The sequence below is a fragment of the Pygoscelis adeliae genome, unplaced genomic scaffold (genome assembly GCF_000699105.1).
Source record: "Pygoscelis adeliae isolate BGI_AS28 unplaced genomic scaffold, ASM69910v1 Scaffold317, whole genome shotgun sequence".
NCBI lineage: Eukaryota > Metazoa > Chordata > Aves > Sphenisciformes > Spheniscidae > Pygoscelis > Pygoscelis adeliae.
Genome location: NW_008825155.1, coordinates 648,828 through 666,614, shown reverse-complemented (window position 1 = coordinate 666,614; position 17,787 = coordinate 648,828). Strand labels below are relative to the sequence as shown.

The following is a 17,787-nucleotide window of genomic DNA, read 5'->3' as shown; positions in this document are numbered from 1 at the left end:
AGGCTCTTTGGCAGCCAAGTTCAGCCAACAGTTCTGACTCTGTCACGAGTTTCTACTTATTAAAAAAGTCCTTCCCCCTCCCACCGGTGGAAACAGTATGAATCATTTCCCTCCCCTTTCTTTGTCAGGAGCAAATGCCATCAGTGTTAGGACCGTGGCACTGGCATTCTGACTGCGGGAAATCATGGATGAAACAATCCATGGAAACTGGGATCCCCATGTAAAAGACAGACATTATTTTGTAAGGAACACACCTCTTTTTTGGCCACTGTCAGATTGCCATCTGGTTGACAATCACACGTAGTTCCATGAGAAACATAAAATTGTTCTTCTATCCCATAGTGTTGTGCTGTTGAATTACGTATTTTACATTGCAAGGTGGCAGTGTGTATTTAAATGCTCCATTTGGGACTTACATTGTGTGACAGGTGCCTGAGAGTTTAGGGCAGGACCCTGAGGTGGATGTCACAGCTTAAATGGGTTGAGGGGAGTTTGTGTCATATCTGATTGCACATCTGTGCTTCTTCAGTGTATAAAAATAATAATAACAGCTATGTGTAAGGAATAGAAGCCTTCATAAAAATACCTGAGCAGCAAAATGGTTTTAGTTACACTGGAGGAAGCTGCTTAGCCCAAAAGGAGAACCTTGTAACTGCGTGAGGGCTAAATTGTTTACTCTTTTTTACCGATGCAACCCCAGTGTAACTGCAAAAAGAGTCTGGCCTCATCTCATAAGCAGACTCTGTCTCTGAGAAGTTGATCTTAGGTTGAACACATTGCTTTGCAATATATATACAGACCTGGTACCTCCCAGGTTCTCAGGTAAAAAGAGGAGAGAACCAACAGCACAGTAACAAGAACAACATGAAGAGGCAGAAACCGGAGCTCTTCCCTGCTCTTAGGAGACAGCTGTCTGACAGAGCCTTCACAGCTGGAGCTTCTGTAGTCAGAGGCAGCACATGTCTCTTTTAAACATAAATCAGATGAGACATTACAGTATTTTTAATGTGCCCATTAGTCTTCAGGCTGACTGCTGTTGAATATTTATCATATGGCTTGCTTCACGTACTACCCTCTGAAGTGTGGTGACAGTACTTGAAGATTAAATGTGAATATGCATTTGTCCATCGTCCCTTTGACAGTGGGTTTGGGCTCTTCCTAACCTCTGACAGACACTCCTTGCATGAAATAATGGGTGTCCTTAGACAAATCCGTCACCCAGACGTCCCTTGAAAGGAGACTCAAGCTCAGCAATCAGAGAGTAAGAGCAAGAGGTGGATCTGTTCTCTGGTAGATTTGTAAAGGAGCTAAACAGCAATTTCCCTGCCTCCCTGTTGCCCCTACCACAGCTCCCACTCACTGCCTGGCTCCAAAGAGCAGCAAAGCTGGCAGCTCAGGGCTGAGCCACAGTGGTGGGAAGATCATGAAGACATCTCTAGAAGGTCTTGAGGCTTAGATATACAGCACCTCTCCTTGGCAGTGAAAAGTGTAATTAAGAGATTTGTTTTAGAGGCTGTCTTAGAGCTTACAAATCACCAGTCTAGGGCAGTAGCTGCTGTGACAGCTGGCATCTGCTGTGACTGTAGGGGCTGTATAGCATGTCCCCTTCCCTTGAAGAGGAAAACCTGGATTCTCCTGCTAGGCATCCCCTCGGGGACTTCTAGTGCTTCTCTGCCTAGTGATGCCCGGTGCTGTCCTGCCTCCAGGCTGTGCTCCACAGTGTCACCAAGCCCACCAGGAGCTGGGCTTCTTCCCTGCATGAACCACGTCCTTGACCATTACAAAGCATTAGGCTATGGACCCCTCTGGTGTGTTCAGCACAGACCTGTAGGCTAATGGGAGGACCAGAGCGTTGGGATGCTTTTAAGCCTGTTTGTTCTTGGGGTCCATGGCACTTGTTAAAATCTGTGCTACTCTAAGTATGAGGTTATGCAGGAATAAAGTTATTTTCAGAGGATACCTTTAAGCATGCAGAATCAGCAGCTGCCAGATAGACAGTTTCCTGCATAGCTTTATTCTTCCCACTTTGTGCACCCACTGTGTATACAGGAGGAAACTGAGATCTTGTGGGAGAAGAGGTGTGTGGTCACGAAATTAAAGACTACATCTATTTATATACAGAGAGATGAGGGGATGACTTAAGATGTCCCCTACAATGCTAAACCTGATACTTTGCTTCTTATCCACGTTAATTTCCTAGGAATAATATTTTCTTTAAAGAAAAAACGATAAAAATAAATATTGTTATCCTGCATTAGCAGCAGGGCTGGAGCCCTGTGTCTGCCCCAGGTCTCTCTTTCCCAGTGCTGCAGTCTTCAGAGTCCTTCCTAACATGTGCTAGACCTCCCTTGGCCCAGTCCGAGCCTGGCACATCGGTGAATGAAGTATTTGCACAAGGCAGCGTCGTCCTGCGTAGCCTATAGCTTCCCATCTGAGTCTGAGATAGACTTCCCGTTCACTTCCCAGCTGGGCTGCAGCATGGTTAAAAAGCTGTTCGTCCTTCTGTAAAACGGGGGTGTAGAGCTGTATGTACTCGCGTAGAAGTAGATCCCTTCCTTAGAGACATGGAAATACCTGGAGGAAAAGTCAAGTGGCACATAAACCACTACTCCACCCTTGCAAGGATATTGCCTGGGCTGTTCTGCATTTACCGGCTACCCCGGGACTGCCCCGCTTCACGTTAGTGCTGCGTGAAATGCTCCTTTCCACAGCCGTCCTGAGGGCTCCTCGCTGGCTTTTACATGCCCCCGCTGCTCGGCTGTCTGCCTGCTCTTTATTTCTTCATGGTGACCCTAACTACCTCATTAGGCAAAGCTTTCCATTAATGGGGTCTGTGTCCAGCGCACCCACTTGGAGAGCATAAGGAGTGTATGGCGTGGGTCTCTCAGGTTACCTTTCTTTTCCAGTCCCATGGGACCTCCCCTGCTTTTGGAGGAAGACCAGTAGAAATGGGGGAACTGGAGAAAGCAGTAGTAACTCGTACTGGATCTGCAGTGGTTCCTGCTGGTCGGCTGTGATAGCTTTGGCTGAGCTTCTGTCAGCACAGTCTGTCTTCCCAGAAAAGGGGAGAAGCTGGGCGTTTGGGAAGTTGTCCCTTCTTAGAGGTGCTTCAGCACCCCTGGCAATGAGACTTCTCTGCCTGAGGACCCCCAGGATTTGTGAGGGACTCCCTCCTTGCTGCTCATCAGAACTGGATGTGTTTGCAGAGTGTCCTTGTTTTTCTTCTTGCTTTTTTCTTTGTTGACTGCTACTCCATGGTGCTCTAAACTACTCAGCCTTCTCCAGATTTCAGTTTTGAATGTCATACTGGACTGGGCAGCTACAGATCTTCCCCACAGCCCTCAATGAGCCTTCTTTAGCTTCCAACAGCAGAGGGAAAATCTTCCTTTTTTTGAAGGGATAAAAATGGAAGCACCTTCTGGGCTTTGCTTCATCCTAACACCACAGTCATCCTGATATTTTCCATCTCCATTTAAGGACTGAATTAAGACTCATCATATCCTGGGGTCTTTTTTATACTCTGTGTTTAATATAACATTCTTTATTATATTTATCTTGTTTCTTAAGTTTGAGTCTTTCATTTATTATGTTACTTTGAAGACTGGGCCTCCCTGTAAACTATCTTTTTAGGAAAGCTGAATTGCATTTACAGGAGATCTTTAATGTATTTAAGTCTTTGGTTCCTTTATGTTTTTATATGGTCACTGGTTCGACTTTCAACTCGTGGCTTGAACTGAAAACAGGAAAGCCAGAAAGTGAGAGTGTTTCCAAAATGTCGCTTTCTCTTTGCAGTGTATTTATAAAAGTTGCAAAGAAATACCAAGATCTCCCACACCAGCATTTCTGGAGGACTGAGAAAGGAACTAGTCTTTTCTCTACAGCTACTCCCACACCCCTTCCCCCCAAAAAAGCAGCTTACTGCAGTTATGCAGTACAAGTACAATGTGATCCTGGAGGCTATCAGAAATAATAAGAAATGTTTTGGAAGTGCAGGTAGTTCTCCCCATTTACCAGGATAAGAAGCAGGAAAGCAGCAATGTTTTGGTGTGTCCAAAGTTGGTCGGTGCAGGGAGATAGAAGTGCCACTTTCCTTCTCCAGCAGCTTATTGACCAAATCGCTCAAGCTCAGATGAACGTCTCCGACACCTGTTGAAGATTTCCTCTGTGCTCTGTGACCGCGTGGCATCGCATCCTACAGGGATGGCTCAGCACCAGCTTTGTAATGAGATAACCACAGGGAACACAGAGAGATAAATTCATGGCACTAGGAAATGGCTTTACCTCACAGAACAAACTGTTCTGCTGCCAGAACTGGTGATGGAGATAAACCACTTTCTCCTGTCTGAAACAAAACGCTTTAACACCTTCCAGATTAGCAGCTGTGGAGGAAAAGGCAACCAAAGTTGCCTTTGGGCAGAGTCTGGGAGGGTTTAGAGCCTCTGCTACTGGACTGTTGAAGGCTGCTGTTTCATTAACCTCTCAGCTTGTGTAATCATGACAAACTCAAAGCCACATATTCAGATTTTGGATCTGATTTCATTTCCTAGTCCATTTTCTTATCCCATGATCTATGGATGAATATCTCATTTGCCTGTTGGCAGAAGTTTGGAGAAGGGGGTGGTATATATGTCAGTGGTTTTTTTACATAGACATTTCATGGACTAAATAATGCTGGCAGATACTGTTTTCTTCCACCACAAGGAGAACATGTAATTTATTCTTGTCTCATTACATTAAAAGAAATACGGCACAAAAGAAAAAGGGAAGAAAACCAAAAAAGGATATGAAGATATAATCCCTTCAAGCCAAAAAAATACCAACTCTATGACATCCTTGTGTGTGGGGAAACTCAGCTCCTAGATTATTTTGATAAACTTTGTTACAATCAGTTTCACACAAAACCCAGCCGTTTATTTAATCTTAACTGCTTGCAGAAATGTCATCCAGTAAGGACACTGAGGTTATTCTTTTTTTTTACTTTCAAAAAAAGAGAGTTTGTTTATTTTTCTTCTATTATTTGGTTTCACTCTGTAGATTTATAAAGGCTCTGTCACCAACAGCCTTGTATTTGCTTGTGAGCTGTCTGTGTGGTTTGTCTGCCTGCAAGGGCAGGAGCATCCACAGTGGGAAGTGGCTGAGTAGGCAGGCATGGGGCATAGGTGGAGCCCGCATCCCACCCCAGCGATGCTCCTTGTGCTGCCGGGACGGACATGCCAAAGTGCCCCTGAAGTAGAAGGGAGTCATAACATAGTGTCAGTCCATTCCAGGATAATGCCATCACTAAAAGGGAACCAAAACTTCCTGTGTTATCTACAGGATGAAATCAGAAAAACTCCCTCTGCCCCGTGAGTCGCTGTGGTCCTCTTTTGGCGGCTCACACAAGCAGGACTTCAGCGTCAGTCACCAAGGTTTCACAGAGCTTCTGTGCCTGTGGTAGCTGTTGGTCGTGTGCTGCATCTCCTGTGCAAACTTAAGACCAGCAGCATCCAGCTGCGAGAGGTGCCATGCACGCTCCTGTAATAGCTATGGCCCCGCATCCCTCCGTCGCCTGCCCCGCAGCATGTTTCTGTGCAATTTGCTCCGAGGGCAGGAGTGGATCTGCTGCTCACACCTCCTCCGAGTGTGCCGTCCTGTCTGTCATGTAGCGATGGGGGGCTGCAGTCACACAAATCTGCTGCTGTGCGAACCTCTCCAGTACTGGGACTCCTCTGCTGGGGGCATAACGGGGTTGCAGAGCTCAGCCACCGGCACTGCCAACAGCCGTGGTTGGAGCCAGGGATGAAACCCCATCTGCTGACCTTTCTGCTCAGTGCTGTTGCGCTATCCCGCATGGCAGGCGATGCCCCTAACCCTCCCCTTTCATCTGTTCCCTCCTCAGGCAAGATCCTGTTCCGGAGGAGCCATGTCCGAGACGTAGCTGTGAAGAGGCTGAAGCCCATTGACGAGTACTGCAGGGTAAGAGCTCTGGGGGAGCGTCTGGCAGCCCTGCTGGGTGGGGGCTCACAGCCACCAACAACGCTGGGCTTTCCCTGCCAGATACTACTAAGAGCTTCATCTGTGTTGAGTCCATGATAAGGAAGGATGGTCCTTCCCAAACACCACCAGGACTAACAGGGCAGGTGAAAACAGGCTGCTGTTTGCTCCCAGGGTCCTCGCAGCATTTTCCCCTGCAAACTTTATGCACCAGGTTGGTGCCTCATTTACTCAGTAAAGGCCGTAAGCCTCATCTGCCCTAAATATGGATTTTATTTCTACTTCAGCCTCGGTGAATACAGGAGTTGAGCAGGCAGAGAGGCACAACTGAGATGGCGTTTTCTTCTGTTCCCTGCCTGTCCCCCAGTGCCGCACGAGGGACAGTGCCGGCTGGTGCAGCACTGGGGGTGGACCGGTGGCTTCCAGGAGTGCTTCTTCTGATGAGTGAAAGCCTGGAAATTTATTGCAGGATAGAAAAACATGGCTGTGTTGAGAAGAAGGTTAAGTCACCTAATCTTTCCTTTCTAGCTTAGAGTTTATGATTTGATGATAATTAATCCTCTGACAGTAGATTAAAAGTCGTTTCTAAGCAAGACGGATACCCAGTTTTTGTAGAGGTATCGAGCGCGTCAGTCAGCGCATAATTTAAACCCCAGACTTCCTCTCTTATTTCCCGTGGGGTTTTCTTTCCGTTTTTAGAAAGCCAGAGGAGCAGGTGGAGGGGGAAAAATACATTCCCAAGAACTTCTCCAGTCAGACATTTGCTCATCCGAAATTGGGAGCAGATTGCCGAAGTGCCTGAGGCGTGCTGGAGGGGGGGGGCAGTGAAACCCATGCCATCTGCCCCCCCCCGGGCAAGGAAGCTGCAATTAAAGTCTTATCTCATGAGACCAGGCTTTCTTGTGCGACAATTAACGCACTGTCTTCCTGCCGGCGGCCAAACGGCTTTCTTTAAAATACGTAGGGTCTCACTGCGTCCCCAGCCGCCCTCCTTCAGACAGGAACTGCCCGCGACAGGAGCGGTGAGGGCTGATGTCAGGGTTCACCCAGCAGATGCGTGGCGGAGAAAGCAGTGACTTACGCCGCGGGGGCAGCTGCTTCTCTGGGACCCCATTGTCTGTGCCCCAGACAGACCCGACCCAACCCAGCCTGGCCCGCCGGCACCCCGCCGGTCACGGCTGAGGGGTATGTTGTGGTGTCGGCCACTGGCACGTTCGCTGACACCGTGGCGCTGTGATTGCCGCCCTCCTCCTTGCTTCCTTTTTTCTCTCCTGGAGAAGTCTGGCTCAGTTCACTCTGGTTCGCATCATATGGGGAAGATTTGATGCTGCTGCCCAGCTCAGGGACATGGCTGGATGCTTCCCCAAAGCCAAGCTGTATCCTTAATCTGTTTATTAATAGACACTGCTTTTATGAGCATAAATCCAGCTGTATTAGGCTAGACCCCAGTTTCTTCCAGCCCAGTGTTTCCCATCTCCAGCAGCAGCAACAGTGGTGCCCAGCAAAGAGCATGAACCCTGGGTAAGCATATAGTGAATTCTCCAGAATATTATCCCGGCTTCCAGTGATCTCTGGCTCACAAGTTTCTTGTGCCTGATGTAGTGTCTTTTTATTTCATTTGCAGTTTACTGTAATTTGTATTGAATTTGCCTCAGTACTTCACAGTAGAAGATGTTTAAATCTGGATGGCATTGGAGAGCGAGGCTCATAGTCACTGAAAAGCTTGAGCAGGCATTACGTCTCATGTCTGCATGAGTGCTTCAAGAGGGCTACATCCTCCATAGTGTCTTTCTGCATGGGATGTCAGGTCTTTAAGGAGAGAAAGCCCTGGCTAACTCATCTGTCCCCCCGGGGTGTATCTTGTTGGAGCATGTATGACCGTGGTTGTGCCTGAACAGTCTGGGCTGCAGGTAGGTGGGAGCTTCAGCCAGTGCCGGGAAGTAAAGCAATGCCAAGCTTTTTTTCCCACCCCCTGCATTTGACTCTAAACCCATGCCCAGACATTAATTTGTGTCCAGTGTGGGTGGTAGGCAAGCCTGTGCCCACTCTTCAAAAACAGTACAGATGTAGCTATGATGTCCTACCTATCATCCAGTATGGGCTGATTTCTTCTGCTTCCACTACAGCCTCCTCCTAATTGCAGGGAGTAAAATGAAGGTGGTGGTCGGTCACACCATTGCCTGGCACAGGATGTATCCAGTCATTCTTAAATCCCACAGCACACAGTTGGCAACCTATGTAAATAAACAGAGGGACCTGAGAGTTGCAACTCATACCTCTCCCAACCTTTCTAAGTCTGCATATTTTATGAGATTAAGTTTTTCTTCCGAGCGTTTATGGTTCATCCAATTTGCCTTTATTCAAAGAATGATTGTCCTATGTTATTGCTGTTCCAAACCTGGCCCAGGATATGGAAGTTCAGAAGACTGAAAATAATGATGAAAATCAGGCACTGAACTTCAAAGGTACAAAGAATTTAGGGAAACGGCTTGTAGGAGGAGAGCTTCTTGGTACAGTGAAGTCAGTGATAGTTCTGTTACTGATCTTCAGCAGGGACAGGATTTCATCTCTGGGGCTTAGCAGAGGCTTAAAATTCAGAAATGCTTTCTTGCTACCTTCACTGAAGGTCACCACTTACAAGGTTTCTGGGAACATGACCTTCGTAACCTTACTGTAATCTTTCCATCCCGATACGAAGTTAACCAGGAATGACAGAAAGCTGTGAATTGGGAACAGAAAATTAGGTGGTGAGTCTGAACCAGAGTAGCCTCACTTCACCAGAGCCTAAACCAGGCTCTCTCTCCATTCAACTGTAACTACAGAGGGAACCTGAGTGACTCCCTTAGCTCCGATGCTAACTTCTAGAAAGCTGAAGTGAAATGCAATGAATCCCCTCTTGGTGTAAGAATGGAAAATGTTTTGTTTTGTTTTGTTTTTTTCTCTAATAAAATAATATTACTCACTACTGTTTCCTACTTTGTGGCAGCTACTGGTGCATGTGCATGGCTTGAGAGTGGGATCATGCCCACCTCTTTGGAAGTGTTAGCTGTTTTCTGCATTTCTTCCCCTGTCCAGTGGATGTTTTGACTCTTCAGAGAACTGTATAGAAGTGTGGAGCAAGAGCATTATTTTGACAAGTTCAGTCCTGCTTCTATAAAAGAAGAGTGCAAAGCTTATGGCCCATGCTAGTCCTAAGATGGGTAGGCAGACAACATGCTTAATTTTGAAAAATTTAGAGAATTATGCTGGAGTGATGTGGGTGAAGTTGATGGCAAAAATCTGACATGGGATAATAAAATGAATAAATGAGACAATAGACCTTTGTCCGCTCGAATCTGTGAGGAAGCAGAGGAGGGAGGCAAGTTCAGATGCAAAGTTTGTGGTAATTTTTTTGCCAGATGAGGGTTCTCCATCGAATTCACATGCCGTGGAAAGACGAAGCACAGATGGGCTCTGGCAAATGAGCAGTGCAAATGTTCGGCCATTTGTTGCTTTGTTTTTGCAGACTGTCTCCGACAGAACGTGGTGATTTGCATGGCTGAGAAGCAGGTCTGACTTCTGCTGTTTGGATGTGGTGTTGTCCCTGTGCTGGGCACAGGAACAGTGACAGGCAAAAGCCGTCTGAGAGTTTGTGGGGATACTTGGCAGTAAGGGCAGGTCTGCAGAATGTTCTGTATCAGGGGCATGAGCCCTCTGCACCCTACAGCATGGGCCTTCCGACCCCTCACACCTGGGTGATTCTTCATTGCATTGTACCAGCTTAGAGAAATGCCATCACAGAGGTAATTAGGCCAGTGTTTTTGCTAAGGCTGCAAGAAACTTTGACGTTGCAGTGAAAAACAGAGGAGTGGGACACACAGGGGAAGATTTCCAGGACTGTTCTCATCTATAAACATGAAAGTGCAGGGTCTGTATATCCTTAGTGGTAACCTGAGTGAGTTACTAAACAAACTGCGTTTTGCCAGTAAATGTGTGCTGCCCACTGGAATTGGTATCTCTGGATGATTTCCCTCTTAACTGTAGGCTTGGAATTAGTTTAGTGTGATTTAAGGTCTTCTGGGCTCATTGGGCCTGGTTTTCTTAATTTGTTTAGGAGTTTTTGCCAATGTGAAAGAAAGAGCAACTTCATAGCCTTGCCTTGCCAGGGGCATTTTATTTATTAAGCTTTTGATCTCCCAAACACACCTCTGGTGTGTGCTTGTCCAGTATGTACCGTCCTGTGTTCAAGAAGGACCTCTCAGGTCGGTGGTTCACAAAATCACCACCTTCTCCTTACGCAGCCCTCTGGGAAGACTCAGGCCAACATTTGCAGACTTGCATCTTTGTGCAAGTCTCATCTATAAACATGTTGACCCTAATTGAGGGAAGCATCTTTGTGCAGGGAAGATCTTAAGATGTGACATTCCACTGTCATAAACACTTACCTGAATTTGTCACATGCCTTCATGCTGTCCCGACTGGAGGAGGATTTAAGTAGAAGCTTACAGGCTTTTCTATAGTGAGGCTTAAGTACCCAAATGCACGCCACCTAAATAAAAATCAGATGAGCGAGTCACATCAGTGCTAGGAAATATTGGTCATTCTTTTCTTAATGTTCACAGTGTAAGAGACCACACTTCAAAAACATAATTACCTCCCTCTTGGTCTCTCAGTCCTGCCTCTCTTTCAAGGTTTAATCCTTGAACCTGTCAAGACAGATACCCAGATGTTTCTGTCTTTATCCCTTGTACAACTAAGCTAGTGCTCATTGAAGATGGAGTAATAGTTAGTCCTGGTCAAGAATGCAAGAGTTTAAGTGAAAAACTTTCAAACTTTATCTGTCATTTTTTAATCTACATTTCAGAATCCTGATGTGTTTAGACCAGCTGCAGTAATGAGAGTTAATTATTTGCAATGCCCCTCAGCACCTGGAGTAGAGCCTCGCTTTCCATTGCCTTATGGTCCGTCCATGACAGAGGCCCAGAACTATGTCCCAGTTACTTGCAAAACTCTGCACCTTCTTTTCTTCCTTCCCTCAGCTCTTTATTTATTCCTGCATCTCCCCACTTCTTCTCCAGTCTGACTCACCCCCATATACTCTTTATCCGTGTCTCTGTCTGGCAGTGTTTGCCATCCAACCTCCACACTTCAGTGCTTTGGGTTCAAGCTTGGAGTTACTTGAGGCTCTCCACAAAACAGAAATGGAAAGTGTTTTCACTTGGGTGAAACAATTTATTTCTCTGTTCCGAGAAATGAACTACTTTAATTGCACCTTCCCCCTTGCTGGACTCATTGCCGTTCCCAAATGTCTGGCGCTAATGATTAACGTTAATTAAATGATAAGCAATTGAGAACAGGATACTTAATATGAAAAGTTGGGGAGTCATAACCATGCGGTACCGTCAGCTGTCCCTGTATATTTGTGTGCAGAGCTGGGATTAACCCCACTGAACATTAGGGATCCAAGAGAGAGATATCTGAACTCCCTCAATGGGTTGTGGGGAGAGGCAGTCAATGATTCACCCCACCCAGAGCTAGACGTCCATGGTGGGGTAGACAGAGCAGGCCCTGAAGGCACTGGTCTTTCTCTAGCGATTATACAAGTTGATGGACAAGTGTGACCAGTCTCCCATTTTAGGCATATGAAGTTCAGTGGGGTGAATATCATTCTGTGCGTATATACACACACGCCTACACACGCACTGTGTATCTCTACATATACCTGTCTGTGCATCTGTTTTTTATAAAAGTATCTGCATAAATGCACCACACAGCACTCAGTGCATCCTTACAAGTACCTGCATGGTTTTATACCCATGTGCATGTATTTTGTGAAGCCTTTGAGCTGTAATGTAGTCCCACAGAGCTGTCTGCAGTTAACGTAACCTTAAGCGATGAACTCCTGCCTGTGCCTGGTGCTCTGTTTGCTTCGAATGCTGTGTGCGGCGTGCAGCAGCCTGCCTGCAGATGAGCTGACACTGTGTGAGTAGCCGGCGATCCCCAGTGCCGAGGGCTGCTTGCTCATGCCCTGCCTGACGTTACAGCTTTTCTAATAGCCTTTCGAATCATCCATTCTGCAAGACCGTCTGAAACCTGTAATATGGAGAGACAGACATAGTTACAAGCTGAAATAACACATAAAAGCGTATCTCCTAAGGAGCGTGTGAGGTCTGAGCAGTGCACATCTGCCTTTGCATGCCGAGCAAGGAAACATGCTATTACTGATAATACTTGGTGGTTGTGCAAGGCTGAATTCTGCTCACTGGCACTTTTTATCTCTCACCTTTCCTGTGCAAATTCCTTGCCGTTTCTGGATGCTTGCTGTTTGTAGCTGTGTGCATTTACCTCCGGTTTCCACATCCCAGGAAGAATGTCACTTCCCTGTTCTTTCCATCCTTTCATCATCTGTTTTGCTCTTTTTCTTTACTCTTCTTTCCTTGACCCTGCAGTCTTTCCTTCAGGCTGTTGCAGCTCTGCCCTGGAACTGTCTTGCTGGAAATGCCAGAAACATGCATTTTCCCCTTGCAGAGTGACAGCGGTGTCCCTCATCTCCTCAATGCACTTTTTGTTCGCTCGCTGGAATCGCGTTGGACTTGGCTTGCTCCTGGGTAGATGTTGTGTGTTTGCTGAAGAGACGTTTGTTTCTCAAAAAAGCATTGCTGCTCTGTGCCACTGTCCAAAATCAATAGACTGACTCTGTCTGGTTTTACACCCTTGTTTGCACTTTCTTATCTTTTCTCAGCATTTCTTACCCCTTCTTAAGGTTTTGTGCCTTAACAAAAACAAGTAAAAATTGACTGGCTGCAGACTTAACCTGAGCTCCCTGAAAAACATGCAATGGCAAGTTACTACCAGGTAGGTTTCATTTCACCTCCGTGCACTGGGCTGAAAATTGCAGTACTTTGGGACGTGATTCAGAAGCAGGAGAGTCTGCCCTGCCTCAAGGCTGCCGTGTCCGTAGGATGGGAAGGTGGATGGCTGGGTGTGGAAATGGCTTCGGCTGATTTTTATCCACTGCCTGCGAAAGCCTGGAGTCACAGAGGTGCTTTTCAATTACCCCACTTCGGCCCGACAGGATCACAGCACTCCTGGAGATTTCCAGGCAGGGGACCACTGATTCAGGGGGTCAGATTTCCTAAAGCTTCTAAAGATGTAGAAACAAATCTCCATGGCAGCTTGGTAGGATTTGTGCTCCTCCATCACTGAAAACCTACTCTGTGCTACAGCTCAATATTGACATCTGTAGCCTGGTTTTTGGGAAGGGTGAACACCTGGCGACCTGTAGGGAAGCGGTGACTGTTTGAGAAGGTGTCTGATGTCCAGGACCCCCTGTGATAGGTATAACTTGGGTATTTGTGTTTCCCTAGTAATGATACGTATCATTTGCAGTGCTTGCTCTTGCCCCATTGACTGCACAAGATCAAGCCCTTTGAGATTTCAAAACACACTGTAGATATTAAATATCTGAGCCTCCTAACCTTTCTGCGGATTAGGTAAGTGTTATTGCTCAGCATTGTAAGTGGATAACTGAAGATACATCCCTGCTGAATTTGACGGAAAGATGTTAAGTAACCTGCCCGAACCGAGAAGGGCGCTAGTAATAGAGCCATCACTAAATCTCAGCCCCATCCACTGTTGGTTAGACAGCATTGCTTCTCTATGTAAGTCTGTCTCCTGCTTGAGATGCAGATGAATAAAACATGCTTTAATGTTGTCTATGTCCTCATTAGCCTGTGCTGGTGAGGCATTTCTCTTTCAACATGCTGTGATTGTTACTATTCCCGGGCAGTTCCTGACTTCCCAGTGTTAGTCCTGATTTGCCAGCTGGATGCATGTGTTTATGCACGCTAGGAATAAGGGCAGAAAGCTTACACCTTTGTTACGCTTTTAGGCAAGGTTGAGTGGATAGCAGCGGGGACCAGGGCATCCTTCATTCAAATTAAAGCACTTGAGTTTTCCACCTGTTATGTTTCATCCTGTGTTAGTGCAGCAACCAGTAGTGCTCTGTACGCATGCCCCAGCACTTGGACCTGCCAGGCTGTTGCCCGGCTTCTGCATCTGATGCTGCTTCCTTATTGCGAGGTATTTTCTTCTGCTCTATAGTGCAGTTGCACGTGACCAAAGGTCAGAGCCTCATTCTTCACAGGCCTGTTGATATCAAATGGCTTTTCCTTGTTTTTTTATAACATCCCTCCACCAGGGAAAGGAGAGCTGTAGGCGTGGAAGCACTTGGCTTTGAATTTCATGCCACCTCAAAACAAGACCCCATAATCTAATACTGGAGACCTGCAGTTTCAGAGCAGGATTTTTTCATTTTTCAGCTCTTTTCCTTCACATCCCCAAGCAGGAGTAGTCTTGGAAACAAATCTGGCCAATTCTAAAGCCTGGTTAAAAACAGCTGTGAGGGTAACCAACTGCCCTGTCGTGCCTTTGTGCTTTGACTGGGCCTTCTGGTGTGTCTGACCACGATCAATCAGGTGTCTCATGGGTTAGTATAACCAGTTCACCCTAATGCACCTTCATTTAGCTCTGGTGCAGTTTTTCATCCGTCTTTCAAGATTGTTTGTCCTACTTTCAACTAGCAGAAGAGCCAGACAATCTCATTTTGTCAAACAGGTTTCCAGGATCTCCAAGAAGCTTGGTCTATATTTAACCTGTGGCCTATTTTCAATGTAACTTAGCGCAGGAGAGGGTGAACTCCAGCCTCTTTTCTTCTCCTGCTGGTCATTTCTGGAGGCAATCTGAGAGTCATGTCACTTAGAGCTGCTGTCCCATCTCTGTGGGCTGGGGACAGCTCTTTGGCCTCTTTTGGAACCATCAAGCTCTAGATTCTGAACAGCAAATTCATAGCAGGTTTCTGCCTTGTGTGCTTGTCTCATTGGTGTGAAGTCTCGCTTTCCAGTACACTTCAACATAATGTGGTTGCTACCCAAATTGTACTTAACTACTGCTGAATGCGACAAGTGCTGTGTACCTGTGCCTTGCAGAGTGCACGGGCATTGTTAGCCAGGACGTACTGTGAAGCCTTCTTCATGCGGAAATAGCCTCTCTGCCTTTTTTTTTTCCCAGACACTTAATCAACCTTCCTTTCCTGTTAATTTAGGAGCAAATTGTTGTTTGTTTTTGTTGTTTTGGGTTTTTTTTCAGCAAACTGCTTTTTCTGTTGACAGTGCTTAATGGGAAGCTTTACGGAGCAGATTAATCTGTTGTATTAGTGGGTGTTGAGTCTGTAGATTTTCACTGCTTGAATTTGTGTGCATTGACATAAAGCCTGTAAGCCCTAACCACATTGTTTGAGGTGCTGTGCAAACACATGTCACGGAGACTGTCCCAGCCACAGAGCACTTATCTACTCAAGTGTTATGGTTTTGCACATGTGGACCAAATTCTGCTCTTGTACACATGGCAAAAAAATTACATTGGCTGACTCTAAGGACCATTGCTTGTCTCAATTCATTGCATCCTACTCGATATTTGCAGTCATGACATGCTATTTCCTTTCTTCTCAGGTGAGTAGCCAGGTGTGATGCTTTCCCTTTGTATTCCCTTCCCCCCGCCAGGACTGCTTTGCCTCCTCTTGCTTGTTTAGATGTTTGAGGCCATGTTTTGAACTTGACTTTTCTAAGTGCTTCTCCCTCCCTGTTTTGCTTTGCAGGCGCTGGTTCGGCTTCCTCCTCACATTTCACAGTGCGATGAAGTCTTCAGGTTCTTCGAGGCTCGCCCAGAAGACCTTAACCCTCCAAAAGAGTAAGTGCTGTGATGGATTTCCAGTGCTGCTGAGGTCATTTTGATTAGCTGGAAGGAAAAGGTCATTTGGTTTTATTACTGCTGTAGGTGTGGGAACAGATTTTGTGGCTTTCAAGCACTACCTAGAAAATGCCCAGCAATTACGTACAACCAGGTTGGGTGTGTAGAGCACAGGGGAGTCAAGCAACCCTCAGACTCAATTTTCAGCCATCCTCCGCCCACCTTTGCATTGTTTCTTGCTGATGGTTCTAATGAAGGAACCTCCCCTGGCTTGTAGGTTTTACCTGATAATTATCACCAAAGAGTCATTTAGTTCCCAAAAGCATTGGCTCAGCAGCAGGGGGGAAATCCTGCCAGTAAGCACTTGGTTCATAATTACCAGCTGCTGCTTTAAATGTACTCCTGCCCAGAGATACTTAGTTATCTGAAGGGAGCAAGATTGTGGTCCAGATCCAAAATTGTCTCTGGAGAGTCTATTCTTTCTAAGCAGGAAGCCAAGAAAAGGCTGGGAAAAGAGTTCCCATTGAACACGAAACAGAATCATAGCCTTTACCTTGGAACAGACAGGCTGATTCATGCTGATGCAGTCAGGGTTCAGAGGACTAATTTATCCAGGGAAAGCGTTGGCAGGAGGGTATTTACAAGCAACTGTGCTGCCTTGCCTGATATTTCCTTTTCTCCTTCATACTGAACAGGATATATTTTATTGTGCTCCACAATAAGATTTTGACTTGCTCCCATTGTGTTTTGTGCTGCTTTGTTGCACGATTTGAAACTTGATTGCAGGCTGTGTTACCATAATTTGCTTTCTCCAGTGTTTGCACAGCCCATTGGGTAAGGGGAAATGGATGTAAACCTTCTGGGTTTTGGGCGCTTCAGTGCACGCAAACCTGTAGTTAGCAGAAAGATTTGTATTCGCTTCAGCTGTCTGTTCCCATGCTGGTATAGAGGAGAGGACCTTTGCAGTTTGATTTCCCAACCTTTGTCTCTTGCATCTACACGGTTTTATACAAGAGGAGGTATTAGCATTTGTACTAAAAAAACCACTGGTAGCATAGCTGTGAGTGAAGTCTTTGTTTTTTGAATGAGAAAAAGAGCAGTTTTTAAATCAAAGGTCTGGAAAAAGAGCTGCTTTTTTTTTTTTCTAGCCAGCCTTGTTTTAGAAAAATAGGGTGAATAAATACAGTTGCATGTTCATTGTTAAACACATATTGCAAACTTAGAAACCATTGCAGCAGGATATGCCTACACTCTGAGAACTGCTGACCATCACAGTTTCCATTTAGGGTCTGTAAGAAGGTTTGCAAAGGTTGCTTGATCCCACAACACCCCTCTGATGCAAGGAGACATCCCCATGTGCCAGGCAGAAACAGACACCCAGAAGAGGAGTGAGGTGCCCAGGGTTATGGGAGAGTTCACCTGGAGGATCTCAAATAGACCTCAGGAGTCTGCTTTAAATGCTGTTTAACACTCCTGTCTGCTTTCTGTATTGATACGGACCCTACAGCATTAGGCCTGAGTAAAATAGAGTCAGGATTGGACCTCCGCAAGGCAGGGAATGGGGACCAAGGCCCACCCCCCGGCTGGCACTAGCCATTATGGCTTTCTTTCTCTTTTCCCTCCTACAAGCTGTTGAGGGCCTTTTGCTGAGCTACCTGTTCAACAGCCTTGCAGCAATTTTCAAGTTATCCATTCACTCCCCCCCGGAAAAACAGAAAAGACTAAATTTTCTCAGCCCAAGCCTTGCGTCTTACTGCAACCTAGTAATAAGTGTGATTTATTTCCCTGGAAAATGTAGAGCAATAACCTGATTAAATCTCACTTCACTAATGTCTACAAGACATTAATCTAGCTGGGTTTAAACAAATCCTACCTCATCTTCTGTAAGCAAACAGATCTTAGGGAAGGTGTCTAAGGTTTCTGCTGGGAGTGCTTCACAAAAGATGTATTGTTGAAACTGAAGATTAGTCTCTACAGAAAGATGATGTAAAAGCCAATGGAAACATCTTAGTGTTTTTCTTCTGTGAACTGAGGGGGAAGGGAGGAGATCTGGGGCTCACTAGACCACTGTGTAGGGTCCGAGGGAAG

The 17,787-nt window shown here is 46.1% G+C and overlaps 1 protein-coding gene across 1 annotated transcript in view; it reads left to right on the top strand.

Moving 5' to 3' along the window:
- Nucleotides 1–17,787, top strand: part of SH3PXD2A (SH3 and PX domains 2A) — a 220,389-nt gene that overhangs the window by 59,420 nt on the left and 143,182 nt on the right. The window contains 2 exon segments of the mRNA XM_009328440.1: nucleotides 5,879–5,955; nucleotides 15,608–15,699. Of these exon segments, the coding sequence (XP_009326715.1) occupies nucleotides 5,879–5,955; nucleotides 15,608–15,699 (169 nt within the window).